Source organism: Calypte anna, chromosome 2, assembly GCF_003957555.1.
Source record: "Calypte anna isolate BGI_N300 chromosome 2, bCalAnn1_v1.p, whole genome shotgun sequence".
In the NCBI taxonomy this organism is placed as follows: Eukaryota; Metazoa; Chordata; class Aves; order Apodiformes; family Trochilidae; genus Calypte; species Calypte anna.
The window spans coordinates 138250860-138273778 of NC_044245.1; the positions used below are offsets into that span (position 1 = coordinate 138250860).

The 22919-nt window shown below is 40.2% G+C and overlaps 1 protein-coding gene across 1 annotated transcript in view; it reads right to left on the reverse strand.

Moving 5' to 3' along the window:
* Positions 1-3438: 3438 nt before the first annotated feature.
* The window catches only part of SNTB1 (syntrophin beta 1), a 57057-nt gene continuing 37576 nt past the window's right edge, over positions 3439-22919 (reverse strand). The window contains exons 3-6 of the mRNA XM_030445124.1: positions 15995-16134; positions 9032-9228; positions 7454-7644; positions 3439-6167 (exon numbers count right to left, since the gene is read on the reverse strand). Coding sequence (XP_030300984.1) covers positions 6075-6167; positions 7454-7644; positions 9032-9228; positions 15995-16134 — 621 coding nt within the window. The 3' untranslated portion in view covers positions 3439-6074. The remainder of the gene's footprint in view (positions 6168-7453; positions 7645-9031; positions 9229-15994; positions 16135-22919) is intronic.

Below are 22919 nucleotides of genomic sequence, written 5' to 3' on the forward strand. Positions count from 1 at the left end.
GCACTGGCTGTTGACATTTTATGGAATAATTAATAACAGTTCCTATGCTGCAGGTGAAAATAAACATAATTAGAATTTGAGTCACATAAATTAGCTCTCTATTGTAGCTTAAGGGAGGAGAAATTCCAGATGATAGCAGTAACAATGGCTGTGAGAGCTGTGAAAGAGCTGGTATGCTGTGATGAAATGTAATGGAAAGAATACTTTTTAGCTGAGTTGCAAGCACAGTAAAATATTAAATTTGGCCTCAATTTGCTCAAGTCTCAGGCATGTAGCTGGCTTGGACTGCTGTAAATATTCAAGTTAGTATTCTGTTGAGATGAGTTCCTACCAAAACAAATATATTTTACAGTGTAAGGATTTTCTATTCATCATATACACTAACTTGATTAAAATTGATAGACATGCAGTGTTGCTGTTTGCTGTATTCTTCTGGAAAGAAAATGGATTAAACAACACTACTATAATAAAAATTTAATATTATGGAAAAGTAATTGAGCTAAACCATGTCTAGGTTAGACTTAATACTGTAAAATCTACTAATTTTTCAAGAGCCTTCCTGATCTTGTGATGTTGTTCTTTGCTTAATTGTATTTTGTGCATAGCCAAGCCCCAGGCAGTTTTTTTCTTCTGATCCTTTGTTCCAGTGTGTATTGAAGTGTGTGTGTACTTATTTTAACTGCCCTCTGCACAGCAATAGCAGAGTCTTGTGGCTATTTCACTGGACATTGGGCTCTGGTTGCCAGCTGGGCTGTGTCTCAGCCCAGACCAAACACAACTACTTAGAAGCAGGACTGCATTTGTCTGCAAAATGCCACACAACCATAGCATCAGGGTTTTACTGATTTGATGAAATAGAAATGCAATGAAAGTAGATATTTAAATAATTTTGTAAGTGCATGCAGGCAATTGCTCCAGTATATTAATTACTGTGCATGGCTCACATTTCTTTACATTCAAGACAGAAAACCAGAGATTAATTAGACATTAATCTTCCTTAACATCTAATATTGAATAAAGGCTCTACATCCAAACAGAGAAAAGCCTTAAATTATAATCTCCTATCTTCATTCTGAATGCTGATACAAAATACTAAAGCAAACTACTGAACATTGTATTTCCTACTTAATATGGGGGCATTTAAAGTACTTGTAGTTACAAAACCTCTGTAGTTAATAAATTATGCAAGCAAAAATTACAGAAGCTACACGTATCAAAATACTTGCAGCTAGCTGCTGTGAGCAAAGAAAATCCCTTCAGGAAATTAATTAATACTCTTTAGCTGTCTTTCTTGATGATAAACTATCTACATGTATCTGAATTAGAGCTTCTATAAAAAGGTCCTTTTAAAAATTATTTTTTATTATTTTCTCATTCCTCCTTACCTTTCTATGGTGTTCATAGCGAGCCCTGGATTTAGATACTATCTTACTTCATGAGCAAGTAGATCCCAATGGTTATTGTTTTAATTAATTTTTGCAGACTCAAAGGCTATCCTGCAATAATCAGCTGTAAAGCATCTAGGGAAACACAAGCATTTTGATGTATTGTTTATTTGCATGATTCCCATGTCTCATTTTCACTTTGTTATTATCTTTAATTTCTTTAAGGTAAATGATAGCTAGTTTATTATCATGGCTTAATAACACTGCACCCTGTTTGAGCTGTGATAACTGTCCTTGTGCATGCTCCTAACCTACAAACAAGCATGCAAAGTAATTTGACCTTGTCTACCATAACAGAACTAAACCAAATTTCCTTACATCTTTTGTAGTTCAAAAACTCCACACGTACAGTTCCCACAGCTCAGCCAACACTGACACAGAATGTAACATCACCCTTTTGCTTCCGCACTTCAAATTATTTTCTTGTTTGTGGCTGGTGAGCCCAAAATCCAGTCTGCCTTGTGCATACTTCAGAAGGTTTTGGGTACTTGCTTTCATGTTTTTGCAAGCCAGAATATGTCATATTCCCTAGCAGACACTTCTGCTTTACCTGTAAACCATGTTACCTGCTTATACAAGACTAAGGTAAGACAACATTGTGGTCTCATTTACAGTAACACTGTGTGTATATATAGTAATATATAATATATATTATAGAAATAATGTGTATATAAAGTAAGTAGCCCCGGTAAACAGTTGGTTGTACCTCTGCCAGTTTGACTCTTACAGAAAATAAGGTTTACAAGCCAATGCTATTGTAGCAGTCTGAAACACATCATTTGTTTAGGGTCCAATTCTTCTTCCACTGAAACCAAAGAAGCTCCAATTGACTTTTTAACATGGGCAAGAGGACATAAAATGTCTTGCAGACAAATTGGATCAACCTCAACTTCCAATCAGCTATGCTTTCAAATGAGAAGAGCTGGATGGAGTGTGCTCCCATGTCCAGTGGGAAGAGGGACTTAATGCCTTCCACAGAAAGAGAGAACACTTCTTTCATTATCTGGCAAAGACCAATTCTAATGATGATCACGGCAGCAATTTACTTGGTTGTGCATAAACAATTCCACGTTCTGATTTTATAGAGTACCTTAAGAGAGATGCTAGTTCCACTTAAAGAGCAAAAGTCTTTAAGTGCTATATATCCACACTAGTATGCTTCCCTGAACATAATGAGATCAGGTTTATTTCCATTTATTTTTTTTTAACAAACACCTTATATCACATTTTTTCAGTAACATCTATGTTTCAATATATATGGAAGTCTTTCTAAATGAATCTGGTGAATATGATGAATCTGCTATACAGACCTTCTGATCAGACCATTCAATACTTTGTGACAAGAATGAAACTCTAGAATACCCCTTTTTAGGACTTCCATGAGGCTCGTCTGCCATACTTCAGGTCAGACTGAGAGAACAGACAAAATCTCACAGTTAGCTTTTTTTATTTGAGCCACTAGGATATGAATTAAAGTAGAAGAGAAGAAAACCCCTCCCTTAATTTCCCTAACAGTTCATATGAACTAAATAATGTGCATGTTGGCCTCACTCCTTGACTGTGGAAGCTTGAGCTGAAGTTTCTGTTCTGTGCTTTGTATGACTTGTGTAACTCCCAGTTAGATACAAGCAGTAGAGAAAGCACTGTAGCTTCACCAGATGAATCTGAACAACTTTGCCCAGAACATCCCTGTGGCCTTTCAGTACATGCCAGCAGGAAAACCAATGCTGCATATTCCTGGTTTCTGCCTGTCATCAGCAGTGCCACTGTCACTGGTGATAGAAAGCACCAATGTGCCATTGACGGTACATGAATACTTTTTTTTTAAGTTTTTAAAAGTCATTCTGTCAATATGATGAATAGTTCTCTTAAGTAACTTGAATTCTTAACAGAATGACTGAGGCTTAAAATGTGTTTTTTCCCAGCCCAAACCCAAAGTACAACCTTCCAAACAGTTTGTATGGGTGCAAAGTAAGCTCACCTCACAAAAATCCAATAAATGACTTTATTAAATATATTCTTTTCCTCTAAAATATAAATATTCACTATACTCTTATAAATGTGGAGTAGGTCCATATTTCATTTGTCTATCCCATCCAAATATGAATCAATTCAAAATCTGAAAATGAAGAAATAGCATCTGTAATTACCATGATTTTTCTATAAATATATATAATAGGAATTTTCTTTGCAAACTGTTTAGTTATTCACTTATACTTCATATAGTACTGAGCACCTTAGATTACATATTGTGTCATTTAATTGTTGGTACTAATATAGGAATTTGTAAAATTTACAATGCACATACATGTTAAGTATAACATTCCAGTGATTTGTAAGTGTTAAAGGAATAAGGAAATAGTGCAGTATAGTTTACATACATATTTAGCCTACCCACAGTATGCAAGTTTTCACTTTAACATCTGGAACTTTTATAGGATCCTGCCAAATTTTTATGTTGAACAGCAATAAGAAAGTCTTGAATCACTTTTTAGAAACTTCACACAATGTTTTACATATGATGTGAGTCCATACTCAATGACCCAGTCCCACCGTGTGCCAGCTGCTCTCAGCTTCTCCAAAGATGCTCTCCAAGAAGCTTTCAAGCCACAGGAGACCCAAGTAACTGCCACAGAAAGTTATGTGAATGGCAGCAGTTCCTGAATCAGAAATGTCCATTTGGAAATCACTGATAAGTTAGGTAAGAGGTTATATCTGACCTTGTGAATTTGCACAAGGAATTCATTTTAAGTGCAAGTACCATGACAGTAAAAGCAAAGTTCAAAGGTAGGTGAATTCCCTCCATGGCTTGCTTTTGACTGGTGTGGTGCTAGGAGTGGGGCTCCTCTTCCAAATGGTAATTTAGCTATTCTTCAATGACCATTTTCAGTATTTGCAAATCAAGCCCATCATCTTAACTTTTTAATTAGTTTTGATGATCAAGATATCTGCAGAAGCCACCACAAATTCCTACACAGTGAATAAACAGCACAATATGTGCTTAGTTCTCAAGACTTGACTTCAAACCAACATGGAACCAAACTTCACCAGTCAAGTAACATTAACTTGAAACTTGTGTGCTTTCTCAAGAATAAAATGTCTTGCAATATGACCAAGAAACTTCTAGAAATATTGCATTTATTACTTCCTGCAGTTTCTCCTGTTCAAAGTGTGAATTTAGAGCAAAATTCTAAAAGCAAAGAAAAAAACCACCCTTATATGAAGCAGTTCTGTTTTGCTTCTTTGTATTCCCACCCACCCAAATTAAATCAATTTAGTAGTTCCAGGTTTGAGTGTGTGTATGATCTCCATCAGTCAAGGTCAGTGTTCCTGCCTGCTTTGTGCCCACTATAACTGTGAACAAGGCCAAAATGTGGTGAGTTGAATGTTTTGACTTAAAACAGTAAGTAAGCTGTGGTGCAAAACAGGAACAAGTAAGTTATGGGTACAGAGGTGACCATCATATAATTTACCAGCAAGGACTAAATCTGGGCTTGCCAAGTCATGCTTATAGGAGCAGTTCCACATTAAGGCTTCTCTGGGAGTGTAGCTCATGTTCCTGCCCCAGTGTGTTTCCTCACTGGTACAAAGTTGCCTGAATAACTTGGCTGATCTAATCTACAAACCTCTCAAAACAACTCCTCCTCCTTCCCATTCTTCTTCTGTGAGGAGCACACAAACAGCCTCAGCAGAGTTGAGGGAGTAAGGGAGTAGTGGTTAGAGGACAGGAAACTCAGCATTACCTGTTGCAAAAATTGTCATGGAAACATGATGGCAGAATGCTAGGTCACACTTCAACATGGGCTTGGGTAGCTTTTACCTCAGCCAGAGGTCCCAGGTAGCTGAAACTAATAGAGCCATGCTGGACAATCATTATAAAAATAGATCCTGTGTGTTCATTAACAAAGGATGTTCCTACCTCCACCCCACTGGCAGCCAGCTCTGAAAACATTGCTACATCTACTCTTGTTTTGGGCCCATCACTGGGAATGTATGCAGGATGCCTTTAGCATTTAATTTGAAAGTGCCCCTTGGCAGGAACCCCCCAGCTGTTCTCTGGCCACAGTACCATCACTTTAGAATATCTGACTCAAAGGTGCATAGTTGCATGCTCTGATGGGTATTCAAGCAACGGGTTCTGATGGTGCCCCAAAAGAAGAGTTTTCTCTAAGTGATGCAAAGGTTACCTCAAAAAAATATTTCACTTCTGGGTGCTGGGACCATCTTTTTTGGGGAACCTCTACTCAATCAACCTTGAGCTTGCATCACAATCAACACCCACTCTTGTCTGCTTAGCCCTTTACTTATTCTTTATAAACAAATACATTGAAATAGGCACAGGTTATGATTCTGAAACATTTACATGTATGATACCACACGCTTTTACTATCTGCTAGGAATTTTAAAAAATCCCATTATTTACAATGAAATCCACTGGGTTATTTTGTCATTCCACCTCTTTAGCTGATCAAAATGAAACCTGAGCCTTGGAAGACTGCAGAAATGACCAAGGTCTGGTGCTGAACCCCAGGCTGGTGTACGCTGCTAAGTGGTGCATGTTGCTGCTGTTGACTACTTCTGATAAGCATGGTCCCTCTGACTTTCTTTGAAGAAACAGATGTATCCCACTTAAGCCACCAAGCCAAGTCTTGTAATCTTTGCAGACAGGAAGGAATGAATGATGAACACAATTGGTTTTGGACAGGAATGAAGGTCCAGTTGCTGAAAGTGCAGAAAGAAATAAAATTGAGAATGATTATATTAGATTACAGCTCAAATAAGCAGTAATTTACGGAGTACTTGATTAACTGCTGCCTAGGAGTTTTAAAAGGCTTCTATTAATAACAGCCCTTTATCACAACAGTGTCTTCTCTTTGCATACAGATGCAAATATTTAGGTTACTGAAAGTAATATGCATCTTGAGAGCAGCTCAGCTCCTGGTGCCTCTAGGCTTGCATCCACCTGAGTGAGCAGCAGAAAATTGTGTCAGTTGCTGCAAAGAATTTTCCAAGAGGTTTGACTTCTCCATCTTTTTAGGCTCTTGTCTCTGACCAGGGATGGTGATGGGACTGCTGTGTTCAAATACCCAGTGCATCTACTGCTGGCCACAGCTGAAGTCACAATAGTGCACCTTCAGCTGATGCTGCATGGCTGTTCCTCTGGTCACACAGCCAGCAGTGAGGCTGAACTGAGACTTTTTTCCCCATAGTCATGGTTCAGATGATCTCACCATGTGCTTGCTAAGCATGACAGACTTGTCAGCGTGGGCAGCAGACTCAACACTAACTTCATATCAAAACAAACAAGGTTTGCCTTTCTACCAGTTATGTGTCAGCTTTACTGAGAGCTAGTAAAAAAATCTCCTTCTGAAAGCCTGATAATAAGCAGTTCACAGAGTACATGTTATTGAAGGTAATGTGCAGAATTAAGAAACTAATGTGCTCAGGAACTCCTGAAAAAAATTGGCAGGCAAGACCATGTTTACATGCGTAATTTATGGTATCTAAACTGCTTATATGAATAAACACCTTATTTTTAGGCATTGTGACATTGTGACAGCTTAGAGGCCTAAGCAGAGAGTTTGCATGAAATCTATTTTTTTTTTCAGCAGCCACATGTTCAAAAGTTTCTAAAATAGTTTGTTGTTGTAACAAATAAAGTCTTTATGTGCATGTTGTATTTCTTAATATCTCATACTAAAGTTCTTCCACCTACAGTCATTAAAAAGTGAAACAGTTACATACAAAAGTTCTAATGTCTGGCTGTGTAGAAATGCAATAATTCTTAAATGGAAGAAATCTCTCTCTGCATGGTTTTACAATTCTGTATCTCTTTTTAGTTTATCTTGTTCTAAAGCCAGATAATCATGCTAAATCAGAAAGCATGTCATCTAAATACTGGTACTAGAACCTGTATGGGCCAGTTTTCAGTCCTCTTTCACCCCTACCATCCTAAGGACCCCCAGAGAGATGGTAATCTGCACCTCTCTGCTAAATGCGGTACTTACAATTTCTCCATCCTTTCCTCCAAAGTCTAAATAAAGCATCCTTATACCATCATCTGAGGACATTTTCAGTTTTTCATAGGGATATTGTGCAATTGTCTTAGAGAAGGCACCGTCTTGCTGTTCAGTTGTAAGAGTGAATCCATGTTCATAATGGATGGTCAAACGACACTCCTGGCTTTTATATGTGCAAGCTGGAAAAGGAAAGAAAAATAAGTCTAACATTCTTAAAAGTAACAAATTTCATTTGGCTGCAGATATCTGCATTTTGCATTCATTCTTAACTCTTATGTCGCAGAACCTAACCTTTCCTAAAACTGGGCTAGTTCTCTAACTGTAAACCTGGGCTTGCAATATTTTATACTAAAATCGTGCTAGGCAGTAACAAAACTAATGTCAGTCCTTTCAGTTTTTCACTGCATTCTTTATCTTGCAATGCACCTCTAGATGCTAACTACTGAAGTTTAAGAAGGCTCAGGTTGGCATTTCCTCCTTCCAAACCTTGATAAAGTCACAACTACTCTTCTTCCATCTGACAGACATAGCCAAAATCAATAAATGCAGTGCACAATGCACAACAAAATGAGAAGCTGTAAAGAATTTCCCTAAAGTATTGTGACAAAGATGAAGACACTCCTGAGTCCTCATTAGTGTTGTGGCAATTGAAAAAGGGCCCAGATAATTGTATGTAATAGCTTCTGCAGCAGAAAACTTCCATGTTCCCCTCTGCTCAGAAACATAGGCAGTGAGCCAAACTAAAAATGAAGAGTTTAGGTGTTAACATCCCAAATTCTCTTTTCCACAAATCTGCCAAGAAGGGACCTTGGCACTGGGATAAAAGCACTATGATAACAGAAAGATAATGCCCAACTTTAACAGTTCTAACAACTGGAAAGTGGGTGGCAGAAGGACTACCAAATCCTGGGAGCATTTGAGAGAAAGGTGCAGCCCCAGAGCCACTCCAGGCTAGGAGCTACCTGGCCAAACGAGGTGTCACTCCAGAACATCTGCAGCTGATTATTTTTATTCCAGTCAATTTTGCACATACAGAAGTGCTGAGAAGTGACACTCTGCTGTTCAGGGAGGGAAATTACTGTCTGCCAAAATGGACCAGTTTGTACATTTTTGCTCCTCTCGTGTTCAGAGCTGTGTGAATAAATGGCCAGTTCATGCTAGTGAGTGTGCCAATCCTCCTCTGCCTCTTCCCTCTGCAGGAGAAACTCAGGAGTCTCCTGAATCTCAGAAAAATGTTCTGTTTTGTGGTTTTCTGGACAAACCTGATGTTCACTCTTCTGTGACAAGCAGCTGTACACAGCTGACTATGGAACTGTGTCTGGAACAATGTGCCAAAAACGAGACCAAAAGTCAGAATGACAGTGTCTGTTGCCTGCTTTTAGGATAGTGGCTGGAGTTACCACACCAGTTAGGGCTGAGTGGGAAATCTAGGGGACAATATTTTATACATATAGAACCTCAAATAAGTACAGTTTTTGAAATTAATCACCTCTAGCAGAAGGAGCTTTAACTACCCACACATGTCAGGAGGAGGTGTAGAGAGCCAGGCCTGGAGGTGTTACTCACCTGTGGTGATCTCTGTGATGAGCTCTGCAGAATTGTGGCAGCCCTGCACTATGCTCCTCGTCCACAGTGAGAGGTCTCTGCTGGTCTCTGTCCTGAACAGATGGGTCTCTATCCCTTGCCTTGTACCCGTACGAGTTGCGAAAGACAAATCCACCCCGGACTGTGGTGAGCCTTTTCCTGGGCCAGAATGCACCAACCTGCAGTTGGATTTGAAAACTCATTGGCAGTTGTAACACAGGCACAGTGAACTGCTCCAGACTCCCTAACTAGGCACAGCTCTGCTCTGTTTGTTCCTGAAAGCAAATGGTTGGGTACATGAGAGTGTGTATCTCCTTCATATTTGAGCCTAAAGTGACTCCTAATGACACTCCGAAAAGTGAAGATCCAAGGCAGAAAGTGCAGAAGCAACTGAATGTGCTAGTGATGACAGACATGTCTCAAAAATTCATGATGAATTGTACAAAATACCCCTTTTCATGAGGAACTGAGCGAAATCTCTGGCTGGTCTGTGATGATGGGGTTTGGTGAACAGATATGAGTGTTTGCTCAGATGATGCAGCTGAATCTGACTTTCACTGTCAGGCTGCAGTTGCCATAAAGCTTAACCATCTGCTGACAAACACAGCAATAAGTGTTATCAGATAAACTATGAAGTTCTGTAAAGTATGTAGATGCTGGAGTACTGTCTTGTGCTCACTTTTCCTATAAAGAAGGGAAGTGCAGAACACAAAATGCTGCAGCTATTTGTAACTCTCCCATTTTGCTGCAGTTAACTTTTTTTTTTTTTTTGCCTACCATCAACATCTGATCCCCAATAACCAGAAAAAGTTTGTTCATCTGGGTAAACACTAACTGTAGGGAATACTTCCAAGTGAGACAATCAACACCTTATAATACTTAATTCTTCTTTAAAACTGTCCTCTTTGTCCTCCTCTTGTTCGTTTGTGAGGTTTTTTTCCCCTGCAGAAGTGTGGACAGTGAATATTGAATTTGCTCAGGGACATGACACCAATTCAAAAAAAAAGAATAATCTAGAGGAGTTCATCACTCTTTGAGACTCAGGTGCTAAACCTCAGAGGGATTCACAAAATGAAACCAGGGAAATTCTTCTAAAAAGCTTCTTTTGTGTCTTGTATTTCTTTTTCTGTAGGCAAACAATAGACTTCTTATGAGACTATATTGTCAGCATGTAGCATGGTAGAACAATTGTGCTGAAGCATAAAACATTAGATTATACTGATACTGAATGCTTATTCACCCTCAAATTATTGTTTTGCATTTAGAGTAATAGTTGCCTGTTAGCTGACACTGTAGAAGTATGCCATCAAACAAAGATGTTTAAATGGGAGATGGAAAAAAAAAACCCAAAAAACCCAAAAACCCCAAAACCAACCAACCAAAACCAAAAGCAAAAACCAACCAACCAAAAAAACCCAAAAAACCAACAAAAACAAACAAACAAACAAAAAACCAAAAAAAAAAACCCAGAAGGAAAAGAAGAAGCTCAGCTTTAGGTTTTCAGTTATAGAAAGTGAAATTTTCCCCAATTCCCTGGCATTTGAGCTGTGCATTGTGCCAAACAGATGCATTCCTCTTTCTTTGCCCACTAGAAGGTTTGCAAGATTTGTACATGCTCAGGTTCGTGGTAACTTCCTTTGGATTTTGAGTATCCACCTTCATTTGGCAACCCCGGGAGATCCTGAGAGGCAAGGGGCAGAGTGCCCTGGTCAGAGCTCCCTGTGTCAGGCCAGGAAAGCTTCTTCCTAACAGGCACCACCACATTCCCCAAATGTTTTTTTGCCTCCAGAAAGTCTTTGTTACTGCCCCACTCAGCTTTGAGTCTTGAGGTCTCCTAACTGCACCCCAGGCAGATTTTGCAGCTGGGAAGTCAGCGGGAAACAAACAGCCCCAAAGGTCTAATTCACTTTCATCTGGTGTAAGGATGTACAGATTGTGAAGGGAAGTTCTATGTTGGTGATTAAGGCAGGAGAGCAGGAACTGAAATTTCCCGTGGCTGGTGATGCTGCCTGTCCCTGGCCAATTGCTCTGGCTCAGGCAGGGCCAATGCTCCCATGTTGCCACCTTCTACCAGGGAGGACTGAGGGAAAGAAGCAAAATCACATCACAAAACAAAACAATTCCATCTTCTTCTTGGGCCATCTCTTCCCCTTTATACTCATCAGCTCTGCTAAAAATCATTTGCTAGTACTTGCAATAGAGAATATGTGACAGACAGATTTTTACAGGGTTTTATTTCCTTTCAAATTCACCCCCCTCTACACCTTCATGCTTCAGCTATAGCATAAGCATTTTGGGTTTTTCAGCACATGGATAAGAAATGAAGATGTACTCTTTTCAAATTAATGTATGTGAACGCATGGAACATGAATATTTTTTTTTGCCTTCTCATTCACTCTATCCCTTCATTATTAAAAATTCTCACTATTTAAAAATCTTATTTAAAAATACAACTCCAGACTGTGGTTTGGAAAATCAAGCAGTTAAACGTGAGCTAGACATATGCAGGAGAACATTTGGTAGTAGTTTTGTACCAGCTGTCAGCACTGATGTATTTTGGTAAAATTCAAAGGATTCCCAAAGTTTAATAAATTTGCATTCACACGAGCTATTTCATTTGCATAAAAGACACTTTATCCTAAAGACTACAAAAAGATAACCTTAAAAAGCAAAAGAATGGTCTTTAAAACTTCCCACAAGGCTTTCCCTGGCACCCACCTCCCATCACTGATCACAGTGGAGGATCTGTGGGTGCTTCACGGTGCACCCCAGACCCAAAAAAGCACCCAGAGAGGGCTCTGGAAATATTCACCAGCAGCTTCTGAAGGTCACTGGGCTCCGTGGAGGTTCCTGAGCTGTCTGCCAGCGCACAGGAGCTTGAGCATGATTCCCTGGAGCAGCCGGAGCCACAAGAGGGCAGGAGAAGGATGGTCATGATCCAGACTGTTTGCACAGAGATCAGACAGCAGGCAGCACCTGTGAAACGCAGCTCCTGCCATGCTCCAGGGAGTCATTTCTCATCTTCTATAATTGTCCCCTTGTCTCTGTTTCGGGGACATTTTTAGCATAATTCTTAGCAAATGTGTGATGGCAAGATGGTCACAGTGCTGGTGCCGGGTGAGATGCACTGGGACCTGCTTCTCATCCTAAGCCTACGAAGAGTTCATTTAATGCATTTAATGTAACATTTTTAAATTAATGCAACAATAATGTAACGTCCTGTGCATTTAATGCAACAGGAAAATCTAATGTCCTCTTCAAAAAAGGCAGCAAAACCAGCCAGCAATGACATTCAAAGCAAAGGCTCAGCTGCTCACTTGAGATTTATTCACTTATGATACAAGTGCACCAATGGTCATGTAGGTCTGTCCTGCAGGATGGTGGCATCATCTCATTTTTTGTACACTGAAACCACACCTTACCCTGACTTAGCATATGGAACATGAGCAGAGAACCTTCACAGTTTGCATACCACCCTTTTGTGTTCCCTGGGGTGCTTAGGGATCACGGTGCTGCTTACTTTCCTTTCTCTCCACTTGCATAGGCAACTAATCAGTACACAAATTCCTTTCCCAAACTCCTTTTCCAGCTTTCCATGGCATTAACTATCAAACTGCTTTAATCTTTTCTTGTTACAGACCTCAGCTTTATACAAAAGCTTCTTACCTGACCTTTAATCAGAGTCCAACATGGGCTACTTTATTATTTTTTCATTTCATATCTGGCTACGATAGATAAGGCAAAGTGATTGCAAACATTTAAGGTGTAATTACTTAAGCTCTATTCCCAAACTAGAGGGAGGCACTGTTATTCAGGCATAAGGAAACACTGAAACAGAGATTATGACAGAAAGGTCCTTGGAGTCAGGGCTAACAGCCAGCTGCTGTGCCTCCCAGTGCACAGATTTAAAGGAATAACTTAAATCTCCTGATCTCAGTTTTATTTGAGCTATTACTTATGTGCTGCACAAAGCTCAGAAAGACTGAGTGAAAAATATTTTTAGGTCTTAATAGCATCCATAGGTTGAAGGCAAATTTATCAACAAACAGAAAGGGTATGTGGAAATTCTGCTGTTAAAATACTGTAAGAAGATTGTAATCCTTCTAACACTTTCCAATTTTCTCTGCTCATTATGCCTTGGGTAGATTAAGCAAGACTCTGTACAGTATCTGGCACTGAATGTTTCCAGTTTCAGCACCTTTTCAAATATGCATTAGCTAAGCAAAAATGTTTTCCCAAGGACTCATAAAAATCTGAAAGATGGGAGCAGCCAAGATTACAACATGTGGTCTGCAAACTTTCCAGGTGAAAAGTTCTAAATTGCACTGATCGATGCACAGAGGGGATTAAAAAACCCATCAGGAGAAGGGTAATCACTGACTGAGAATGAACACAGCAGTCAATACCAACAGCAAACCCTGGGTAATTTTTTTGTATGACTGTACTCAGTGTGACAGATCATAAAAGCAGAATCCTGCAGGGTTTTAATCAAAATAATCCAAAACAGTAGGTGTAATGATTGAGGGAATCTGTCAGTTTGTGTAATCTGCTCACCTTGGGGATCCATGTATTCATATGTATTTATCAGATTGCAACCCCATTCTGAATGTCACATTTGGTCTATCTACTATCTTTATACCTGAGTGTTAAACTCACAGTGAAAATAGTAAGAAATCACAGAGATGGGGCTGGAATAGTTATTAGGAGGTCACCCAGTGCATCTCCCTTCCCAGAGCAGGGCTGACTCTGCCAACACACTCCTGAGGATTAGAATCTCACTTGTCCTTCAGAGTCCCCCGTGATGAGGACTGCACACCTTTCACCTTTTCTAGAGAATCTCATCTGGTACTTCCCCCACACACCAAGTTTGGCCAGGACCTACTCAGAAATTCCCCTGTCACAAATGCAGCCAGCTGTGTACTGTTGTAACCAGCAGGGACCTTGGGAACACGTTCTCCTCAGCTCCGTGTATCTCATCTTCATCCTTGAAACTACTGACATGTTTTCCATGGCCTTCTTTAGATTAAACAATGCAGGTTTCTGGAGTATTCCCCTTCTGATAGCAATTTCTAGGTCTTACACTTGCATTGCTTTCTTCTAGACCTTCCACAGTTAACTGGACTCTTTTTGGGAGTGCAAAGCCTCACATGAGGCTGTATCATGTGAGGCTTTAATAATGCTGTGTAGTTAGCTACAATTTCTACACCTACCCAACAGGCAACACTTGGCTATAACCCAACATGAGTGTCTTTTTTTCCCTCTCAAAAACGTAACACCAAAGTTTTAGGTGATTCTGCCACACTCCTCAGATGCTTCCTGGCAGAGCATCTCCTTTGTTGTTCATTTTCCACCCCAGCTAGCACAGCACAGCTGATTATTCCCCAGCACTGAGTTCTGAACTTGTCCTTTCTGAACTGCATCCCATCTTCCTTGCAGACCATTTTCACAGTCCTCAGAGATGCTTCAGCAGCCTGACACTTGAGTCTATCAAATTCTCATTCCCCTCCAGCCTCAAGACCCACAAATATCTACTCATACGGGAATCCCACTGGACAGGGAGATGACTGTCCCCCTTTGGCAAGCCAAATCTGAACTACTCAGAAAAAGTAATTCAGTAACAGAGCCTCTGAGGTTAGGGCTTAAATACTCTGATGCAGTAGATCAAAGTTAGGGCTGGTGACTCCCAACAAAGGGCTATTTTGACACATGACACCATGTGGACAGGAAGGGGCTGGGTGTGCTGCAGGATCTGTGGTCACTGTCAGGAAGAAGACTTAGGTCTATGCACAAATAGAGCTGTGAGGAGGACATGCATTACCTTCTGCTGGGGCACCTTCTGTCCACAAATTCTAAGGCTTAATCACAGACCTAGACACAGCCTCCAGCCTCAACAATTTACCTACTTTTAATTGAAAAATATTCACCAGAAACTGTCAACTTTCATTGCCATGATACGTGTCAGGCTACAAACTGCAAAGCTTGAGGGTCTTGCCTTATGTTATGGTAACACGGGGTGAGTCAGAAGTCAGCTTCCTCAGAAGTCTGAAAGCTCCATCCCAGGTAGGTAGACTGGGACAAAACAACCATCAACATACTTAACAAAGTTAAAGATTATATTTTACATCTATTTAGCAGCAAAACCTCAGTTCATCTGGAGAGAGAACTAAGAGACCAAGAACAAAAATTAACTTATGAGAGTGCAGGAAGAGACTCACTGCTGTTGGCTATGCACTGCCAGCCCTTCTAAATGAGAATTCATTGACAACGGTATAATAGAGGACTGTAGCAAGGCCAAAACAATGGAACAGCAGCTCTTTCTCAAGCCCTTTGACCATACTGGCAGAAAAATGTGATTAAGATTCACATCAAGAAGCAGAGTTTCAACTGCTATATAAAGACAACCCTGGGAAAGCTCTCTGAATCAGTGTTGATGGATACCTTTGAAATAATGCAAATGCTTTATCAATCCAGATTCAAGCTCACAATTTTAAGCTTAAAAATCCAGGAACACAAGCTGTGTTAAAATTAAGTGTCTCTGTCACACGTGCAAGCCCCTAAAAGTCCCAAACTGGTGGTACAGAACTGCCACACTGAGGCGTCCAACTCAGGGCAACAATTTCATGCTTTTCAGCCTGGAGGCATGGCTGGAAACCTGAGTGCCTCTGCCAAGGTCTCTGATTTGCACACTGAGATAAAAATCTAAGGAGATCAAGCTCTCGCCCTTTTCTGCACTCTTTCCTCTGGATCTGGTCCAAAAGTCTATCGGCCTCATCCAGAAGTGATAAGTTAAGCTGATCACACTGGCCCATTGATGAAGAATTTGCTTCTCAAACCACAGCATTTCAAGTATGGTATATGGCTATACCTGTTCCAGCTATACCTGTTCCTGGCTGTCTCAGCTGTTCCCACCTCTCTTGAAGGAATCATAAGAAAAAGCACAGGTACCTGGTGGCCAGCAGTGGGTAGGTATGCAGAGGACTGAACCAGGCTTCCTTCATCCGTGGCATGCTCTCATATATTAAGAGATCTTTCTCAGTCAGGACCACCAGCACTGGCTTCCACTGCTTCTCGTTGTCTCCTGGCACCTGAAAAAGAGCAAAGTCTCAGTGAAACAGCAGGAGACAAAGCTACCATTCTGCAAAGCCTGACTATATGAGCATGTCAAAAAATAGAATTTTATTTCTTTGGCTTTTTAACATCTCCCACCTGGATTTGTAACCAGCTGGAGCAGAAATGAAGAAAAGTGCAATGACATCTGCTCCTCTCATTAGCACTGCCATTTCCAGCCCTCCTTGCAGCCTTCTCTTACTACAGGCTACTCCATAAATCCAGTAATGGAAGAACACCAAGACAGAGCTAGCTGTTATTTAGCTGTGGTATGCATGAAAGGACCGTAAATGTATATTTATAATGTGTGCCATTCATGTGTAGCTGGAATATGAACCCGGGTGTTGCTGTAGTTTCTATTTTAGTACATGAAAAAAAGCTTCAACATCAATACTCTAAAAGAAGAGTGACAGTAAAAAAAACTAGTTTGGGAGCAGATGCTTTTTTCCTCAGTGGTTCATGTTTTCATGGCTTCTTCTTCTTCCATACCATTCTTTCAATTTTACAAGGGTCAATTTATGAAGAGATTCAACCTAAACATGAGGTTGATCTGAAGCATTGGGTCAGTGATGGAACTGCACCCACATTTCAAATCCATCTATGGGAGATGTCTAAAGACTGGGACATCAGAAGCATTTACTGGCTGCAGGATCCAGATGTGGAATTATATTTTGCAGGTTAGACGTGGTAGCCCATATGCCTACACAATGCCCCCAATGGCTACACAATTACCATTTTGGGGGCCAAGTATGGATTCTGTTTTTTGCTTACTCTGGCAGCATAAAAGTGTCTTAAAATATATGGTAATATGAAAGGGTCTTAGTTTCAAGTAAGAATTAAGTTTTTGTTTGTCATAGACAGATTAATAATTTTCCTTTTGGTGCACATAAAGAAAAAGAAACCCTGCTATACAGTAACACAGTTGTGCTTCCAAACTCAAATATCTTGGCTGGGTACTGAAGGGAATTAAACAAATTCTGAGATTCACCAGAGAATGTAGTTGTCTACATGACTCCTCCATTAGAAACTCCCCAGGGGAAGAGAAGCAGTTGTCTGCACTGGTTTATAGTTAATGCCAGCTTCTTTGACATGAGTTTGTGTCACTGGACACATCACTGGGTGGAGAAACATGGAAAAGGGGTCAATGAAACATTGGCCAGACTGGGAGTGTCACAGCCAGGAATGGCAATTCAGATCTTTGGGTACCATGTGCCTTATCGGACATATTTAGAATGAGAATCACATTTGAGACACTTATATTTTGTATGAAGGAAGGGTCCCACAAACTTAAAGTCTTAAAGGACTTTAAAGATACTTGTAAGGCAGCTTCACACCAGAACACCAATGCCAAAACAGATCTTAAACTAAGATTTTTATCTTGTATAAGTTTAAGAGATATTTTTCCTTCTGGGTTTTCCAATAATCATATTACTGTTTACAACATTATTTGCTCACTGGTTGTTCTTGTCTTTGTGGAAATCAATCTAAAGTCATAAACAGTTAATCCTTTTAATTTCTTCTGGAGCATCAGTACTTATTTACAATTCTCTTGTGGTAACAGTTTCTTGAGATGCAACCTTTCATTTTCAAATAGGACTGAATAAAGAAGCCACATAGTTAACACAAATATTAATACACTCCAGAAAGAATGCAAAATCCAGACTTCCTGCAGCCCATGTACCATGGAAATATTCACACAGACAAAAAGCATCCTCAAATTTTTAACACCACAGTTATTAACTACAGCCAACACCCTAGTTCCTAGTGTGGGAAATTAATGTTACAGTTAATGTCAATATTTAGTTTTTAAGCACTTGCCTGTGTTAAGTATAAAGACTTTAGTACACTTCTGAAGATTTCTAGAGAATAAAAAGGTAGCTAAATATGAAATCTCTCATAGAACTAAAAAGTAGGATGATCAGATCCATCACCTGGAAAAGTAAGTAGGCAGAATACTGGGCTGTTACTTATTACTTTTTCTATTCTGTGATCACAGGCACTCCAAAGACTAAGGGAAGCTGTTCACCATCCTGCCCATGCAGATTTTTCCATCACAGGCTTTATTATTAGATGGCTGGTCAGTTAAATATGACTCCAGAAACTTTGGGAAACACTGTTCCCTGTAAAGAAACCACAAGAAAGGGAAAAAAATTAATTTTGCCAGCTGGTTCCACAAGTGTTTGCAGGGCATTAGGAACCAGAATTTCCAGCATGGATCCTGTGGCCACCACCTGAACAGCAAAACCCACAGGCTCTGTCATAAGGTATTGGAGACTTTTTCTAAACTATAGGTGACCTTATACTACCTTTCCTTGTACGATGTTATCACCAGTTTATAGGGTGCATATTGGGAAGAGGAGAGAGGAGAACAATGTCTTCTCATGTCCTGCTAGGAAGCACTGCTCATTAAAAAGGTCAATATACACACATTTAATCACACATTTTAAACCTTGCTGGGCCCATAGCTTGCTTACTGCTAGAGAGTGCTGGTGTAAGCACTCCTGCTGCTGCCTCAAACCTGAAGAAGAATTTATGTGCCTGAAAGCTTGTCTATTTTCCACAAGTAACAGCTGATATAATAAAGTATATTGCCTTTCCTTAAAAAACGTGGATTGCATTACTGTTCCGTGATATCACTGGAGTTTGGATGAGGCTGGAATAGCTGCTGATGTACTTCTTGACAAGCACTTGGCATTTCTGGAAGGTGTCAAAGAGAACACACTGTCCCATAAATGGTAACAGAAAATTTTACTAAGGGAGAGGCTGCAAGCATACCATTAGCCTACAGGGCACATTCAGAACAAATCACCATGGAAAATTAATCCAGATGAAGCAAGTGTCTTAGCAAGCATAAGCACAACAGAAAATTACAAAACAAAAGCAAAACCCCTGCTGCATACAGGCAGCCAGGAGAAGGATTTTTTCAAGTTTTAAAAGTTCCAACATTTGATGTATCATAAGGATAACGTGAAATACCTGTTTAGGAGTAAATTGTAAATATAATTTGAGATATTTTTAGACACACCATTTTGGACAATGGTTAGAGCCAGCTCCTTACCCAGAATTTTGCAGAATTCTGGCACTTGTGCTACAGTTTCTTTCCTCCATTTCCCACTTGCACATTTGCAATTCAAAGTGCATTGCTCTATGTTGCAGATAAATAAAATCACTGTCCACTCTAAAAAACTTTTCAAACTCAACTTTTTCCAAAATCAAAGCACTAGATCAAATCTAGGTGAACTAGGGAAAAGAAAAATCAGTAAGCTTCAAACATCCCACTGCAATACAGTGGGACAAAAACAAGTTTTTTGATGGTCTGGGCAGTGCTCAGGTAACGCATACAAGTGCCCATTCTTCTTACTCTGCTCTTCTCAGTTGAGGTCACTGCTTATATTCCCAGGTGAAGTTCCACTTCAAGTCTATTAAATGCTTATACCAGAAAGAAACTTTTTTTCCTAAATTTCTTTCCAAGACACACTGTGCCTTTAGATCGAAGTTTTCAACTTCAAGCCTGAAAAGGGAGAATATATTCTAACAACAAAACCCCAGGTGCATTAAAACATCCTTTTTGCTACTTGCATACCTCTTTGCTTCCCACGTACTCACTCATGGGCACTTATTTGCCATACAAAACATGTTCCCTTGTGTATCTCTCTGGTTTACCTTTCCTTAAAACCTGTGGATTGCATTATTTTCCTTTCAGAAAATATTCCATTTATGGTAGGGATGAAACCTAATTTTCTTTCTGCACAGTCATGTGACAGCTAGGCTTGGGATGACACCAAAGGAAACCTGCATTCACATCTTGCTTGGCCACAGGCTTCCTCTGCAAAGCCAGTATGAGTCCTCTGCATTTCTGTATGGACACTGCAGTCTCTTCTGGGATGGCAAATGCTCCTGTATATTGCACACTATAATGCACACAACAGGGACACACATAAATGTGAAGGCAGACAAAAAGTGAGCTTAAACGGCTGCTGTATTTCAGGGAAACTCTTCCACCAGCCTTTGGCTGAGGCAAGAGCAAATGTGTTGCCATGCAGAGTGCAGAAGGCTCACACAGTGTCAGGACACAATGCACCCCAACACCCTCCCCACCAAGGATGCACCTAAGCTCTGTCTGCTCCTGGGTGCCTTTGAAGTGGTGGGGGAGCACTGCTCCAGGCTCTGCTTTAGGACCAGTCTGAAGGACAGACTCTGCAAATAATCATCTAGCAAGCTCAACACTACCTGTACCACTACCTCTGCTGATTTTCTGGCAACTACTCCTGTGCTTAAGGCTACTGCTTGTGATGTACCTTTAAAAAGCAACTCCTCTAATACATAGCAAACAGTATTTCAAAGAGCTGTCAGCTTGTTTTTTCCTGCAGGCAATGGGGACCTTTGGCCCCTTTAATGGGTATCACAGCTTCCAAATTTTTAGAAGTTTCACATATAATTAGTTGCTGTAAAGACAACAGTCATCTCAGGGTAGCGAAGTCCTTTTACAAATGGATTGGACCCTTGCTCTTTCATGTGCCAGGTCTCCTTTTCTTAAGGTTTTTCTTTGAATTTCAGTAATCCATCTACTTCAGGCAGCCAGGAGTGGCTGAAGAACACCTTTAATCTATAAGGCTCACAGATAATTAAATTAGAGGTTTCAGTCTACTCTGGAAAGCTATTTTATATTTTCATTAACTCAAAAGGGACATTTCAATTACATTCCCTGTTTAGTAAACAAATTATATATCACTAGCAGACTCCACTGTAACAAGTATCCAAAATGTGGCCTTTCAGAGAACTGCAGTGAAGGTAGCAAGCTTATGCTTACACTAAGTGATTTAAGACCTTTCTCCATCATTCTCTCTAAAATCCCAGAGCTGCACTACCCTGTCACACAGAGCACAAGTGGAACAACCAAAAAAGTATTTTCTGAAAATTTTCTTGCTATTTTCCCTCCTCCCTCACTTAAAAGCTCTCTTGTGATTACAAGAACCAGCTTTCACATGGTCTGGGATGTGTTCTGTTTCCTTTTCATCATCTTTTGAAGGACTATGTCCATGTTCAGAATACATTTGATTAATTTACAGAAACCTACTTGTCAGTTCCTGAAAATAACAGCTGGGACTGAAAAGGATTTTTGAAAGATGCACAGCAGTGATGCAGAAATGCATCAAGCATACCCCAGCATACACAACAGCACTGGTACTTCTGTGGGATCATTTGATGGGAGGCAATTTGCAGTGCAGGAGTGGGTGTAAGTGACAGGCATTGGCAGAGGATATCAACACCTCCCACACCACATGAGAATGAGATGTATTTTGTTACTAAACGTTATAGTTTTAAGCAGGAAACAATGTGCCCATTGTCTAGGGAAAGGAAAAAAAAAAAAAAAAAAAGCTAATTAAAATGTTTTGGTCTTTCTCTTTCACCTCAGTGACAGCTCAAAGGTAGCTCGTGCCATTATCAGATCTGTATTACAGTCAGTGCACACACACACATATGCCCCAAAGGGCACAGTGTTGCCTCCTGGGATGATGCTCGTGTGGCTGTGGTGCCACCGCTGGGTGAGCAGCCAGAGCCAGGCAGGTCAGGTGAGAACCACAGCAGGGACCATGCTCATCCTCCTGTGCCATCCTGAGAAGAACTCAGGGGCACACTGACACCCGTGGATACAGGCACTGCACAGTCTGCACAAGACACCCATTTCAGGACAGCTCTGTTCAAGTCTGAACTCTTTCTGAACATTCTTTAAAATGACAAGATGCAAGCCAGCTTCTGTCAAAGGTAACACTGTCAACCACATCAGCACTGCAATATGTTCAAGGCAATGTCCTGACTGTCTGGACTAACAGGATTTTCAAGCAGGTCTGGCTCATATCCAAATACCTCTAAATGCCAAGAGAAGCACTTCAGTCCTCTGTATTCACCCATGCAAAAATGGCAGGTGGTCTGAGGCCTTTCCTACAGCCAAACAAGAACGTCTGACCCCAGTTTTATAGTGGAACTTTCCTTCAGAGTTCAGTGAAATCAACTGGAGTGTTTCTAATGACTCTTCAGGTTTTGGACTAGGCTCTTGGGAAAAAAGCCTGAAGGGCTGCATGTCTCTCTTGCTATAGAGAAGGTGGAGACAAATTCTTCTCAGAGAAGATGGGGTTCAATACTCAGAAGCTGAAACAAAGAAAATTCTGATTTGATACTCAGTAAAACTTTTTCAGTATGTCATGGTGGAACAGATTGTCAAATATCCACCCATCCAAATCTCCACAAGGTGACTGCTCAAGGCCCTAAGCAAGCTGGTATAGTTGGCTCTGCTTAGTGCAACTCAAGAACTCCCTTCCGACCTACATTATTCCATAAGTCTAGGAAACATCAGAAAAAACAAAAGAAGTCCAGATTTGTATCAAAAAGTTATCATTTAGAATGTCCCTGAGTTAAAGTTGGTTGTATAATTATTCTGTACACATGCAATTTTTCATGAATATATGTTGCATGAATGTTGTGTCAAAATTAATGCAGTAGTCATATATAATGATTATCTTAGCTTAAGGGTTTGCAGGATGATTTGTGGTCACCTTGTACCTTAAATCATTTAGAGCTGTACAAAATTTGTATCTCTGATGCTTCTGACTTTGTGAAGGTTAACAGTCTGGATTTCCTCTGTAGTAGGCTCCTTGCAGAAGATAAGGAATAAAGGAGTGGAAAATGCAGCATCAGATAAACTTCATTCACTGTACAATATACCTTAGGTAAACATGTATTTCACAACTGCACAAGAAAAGTT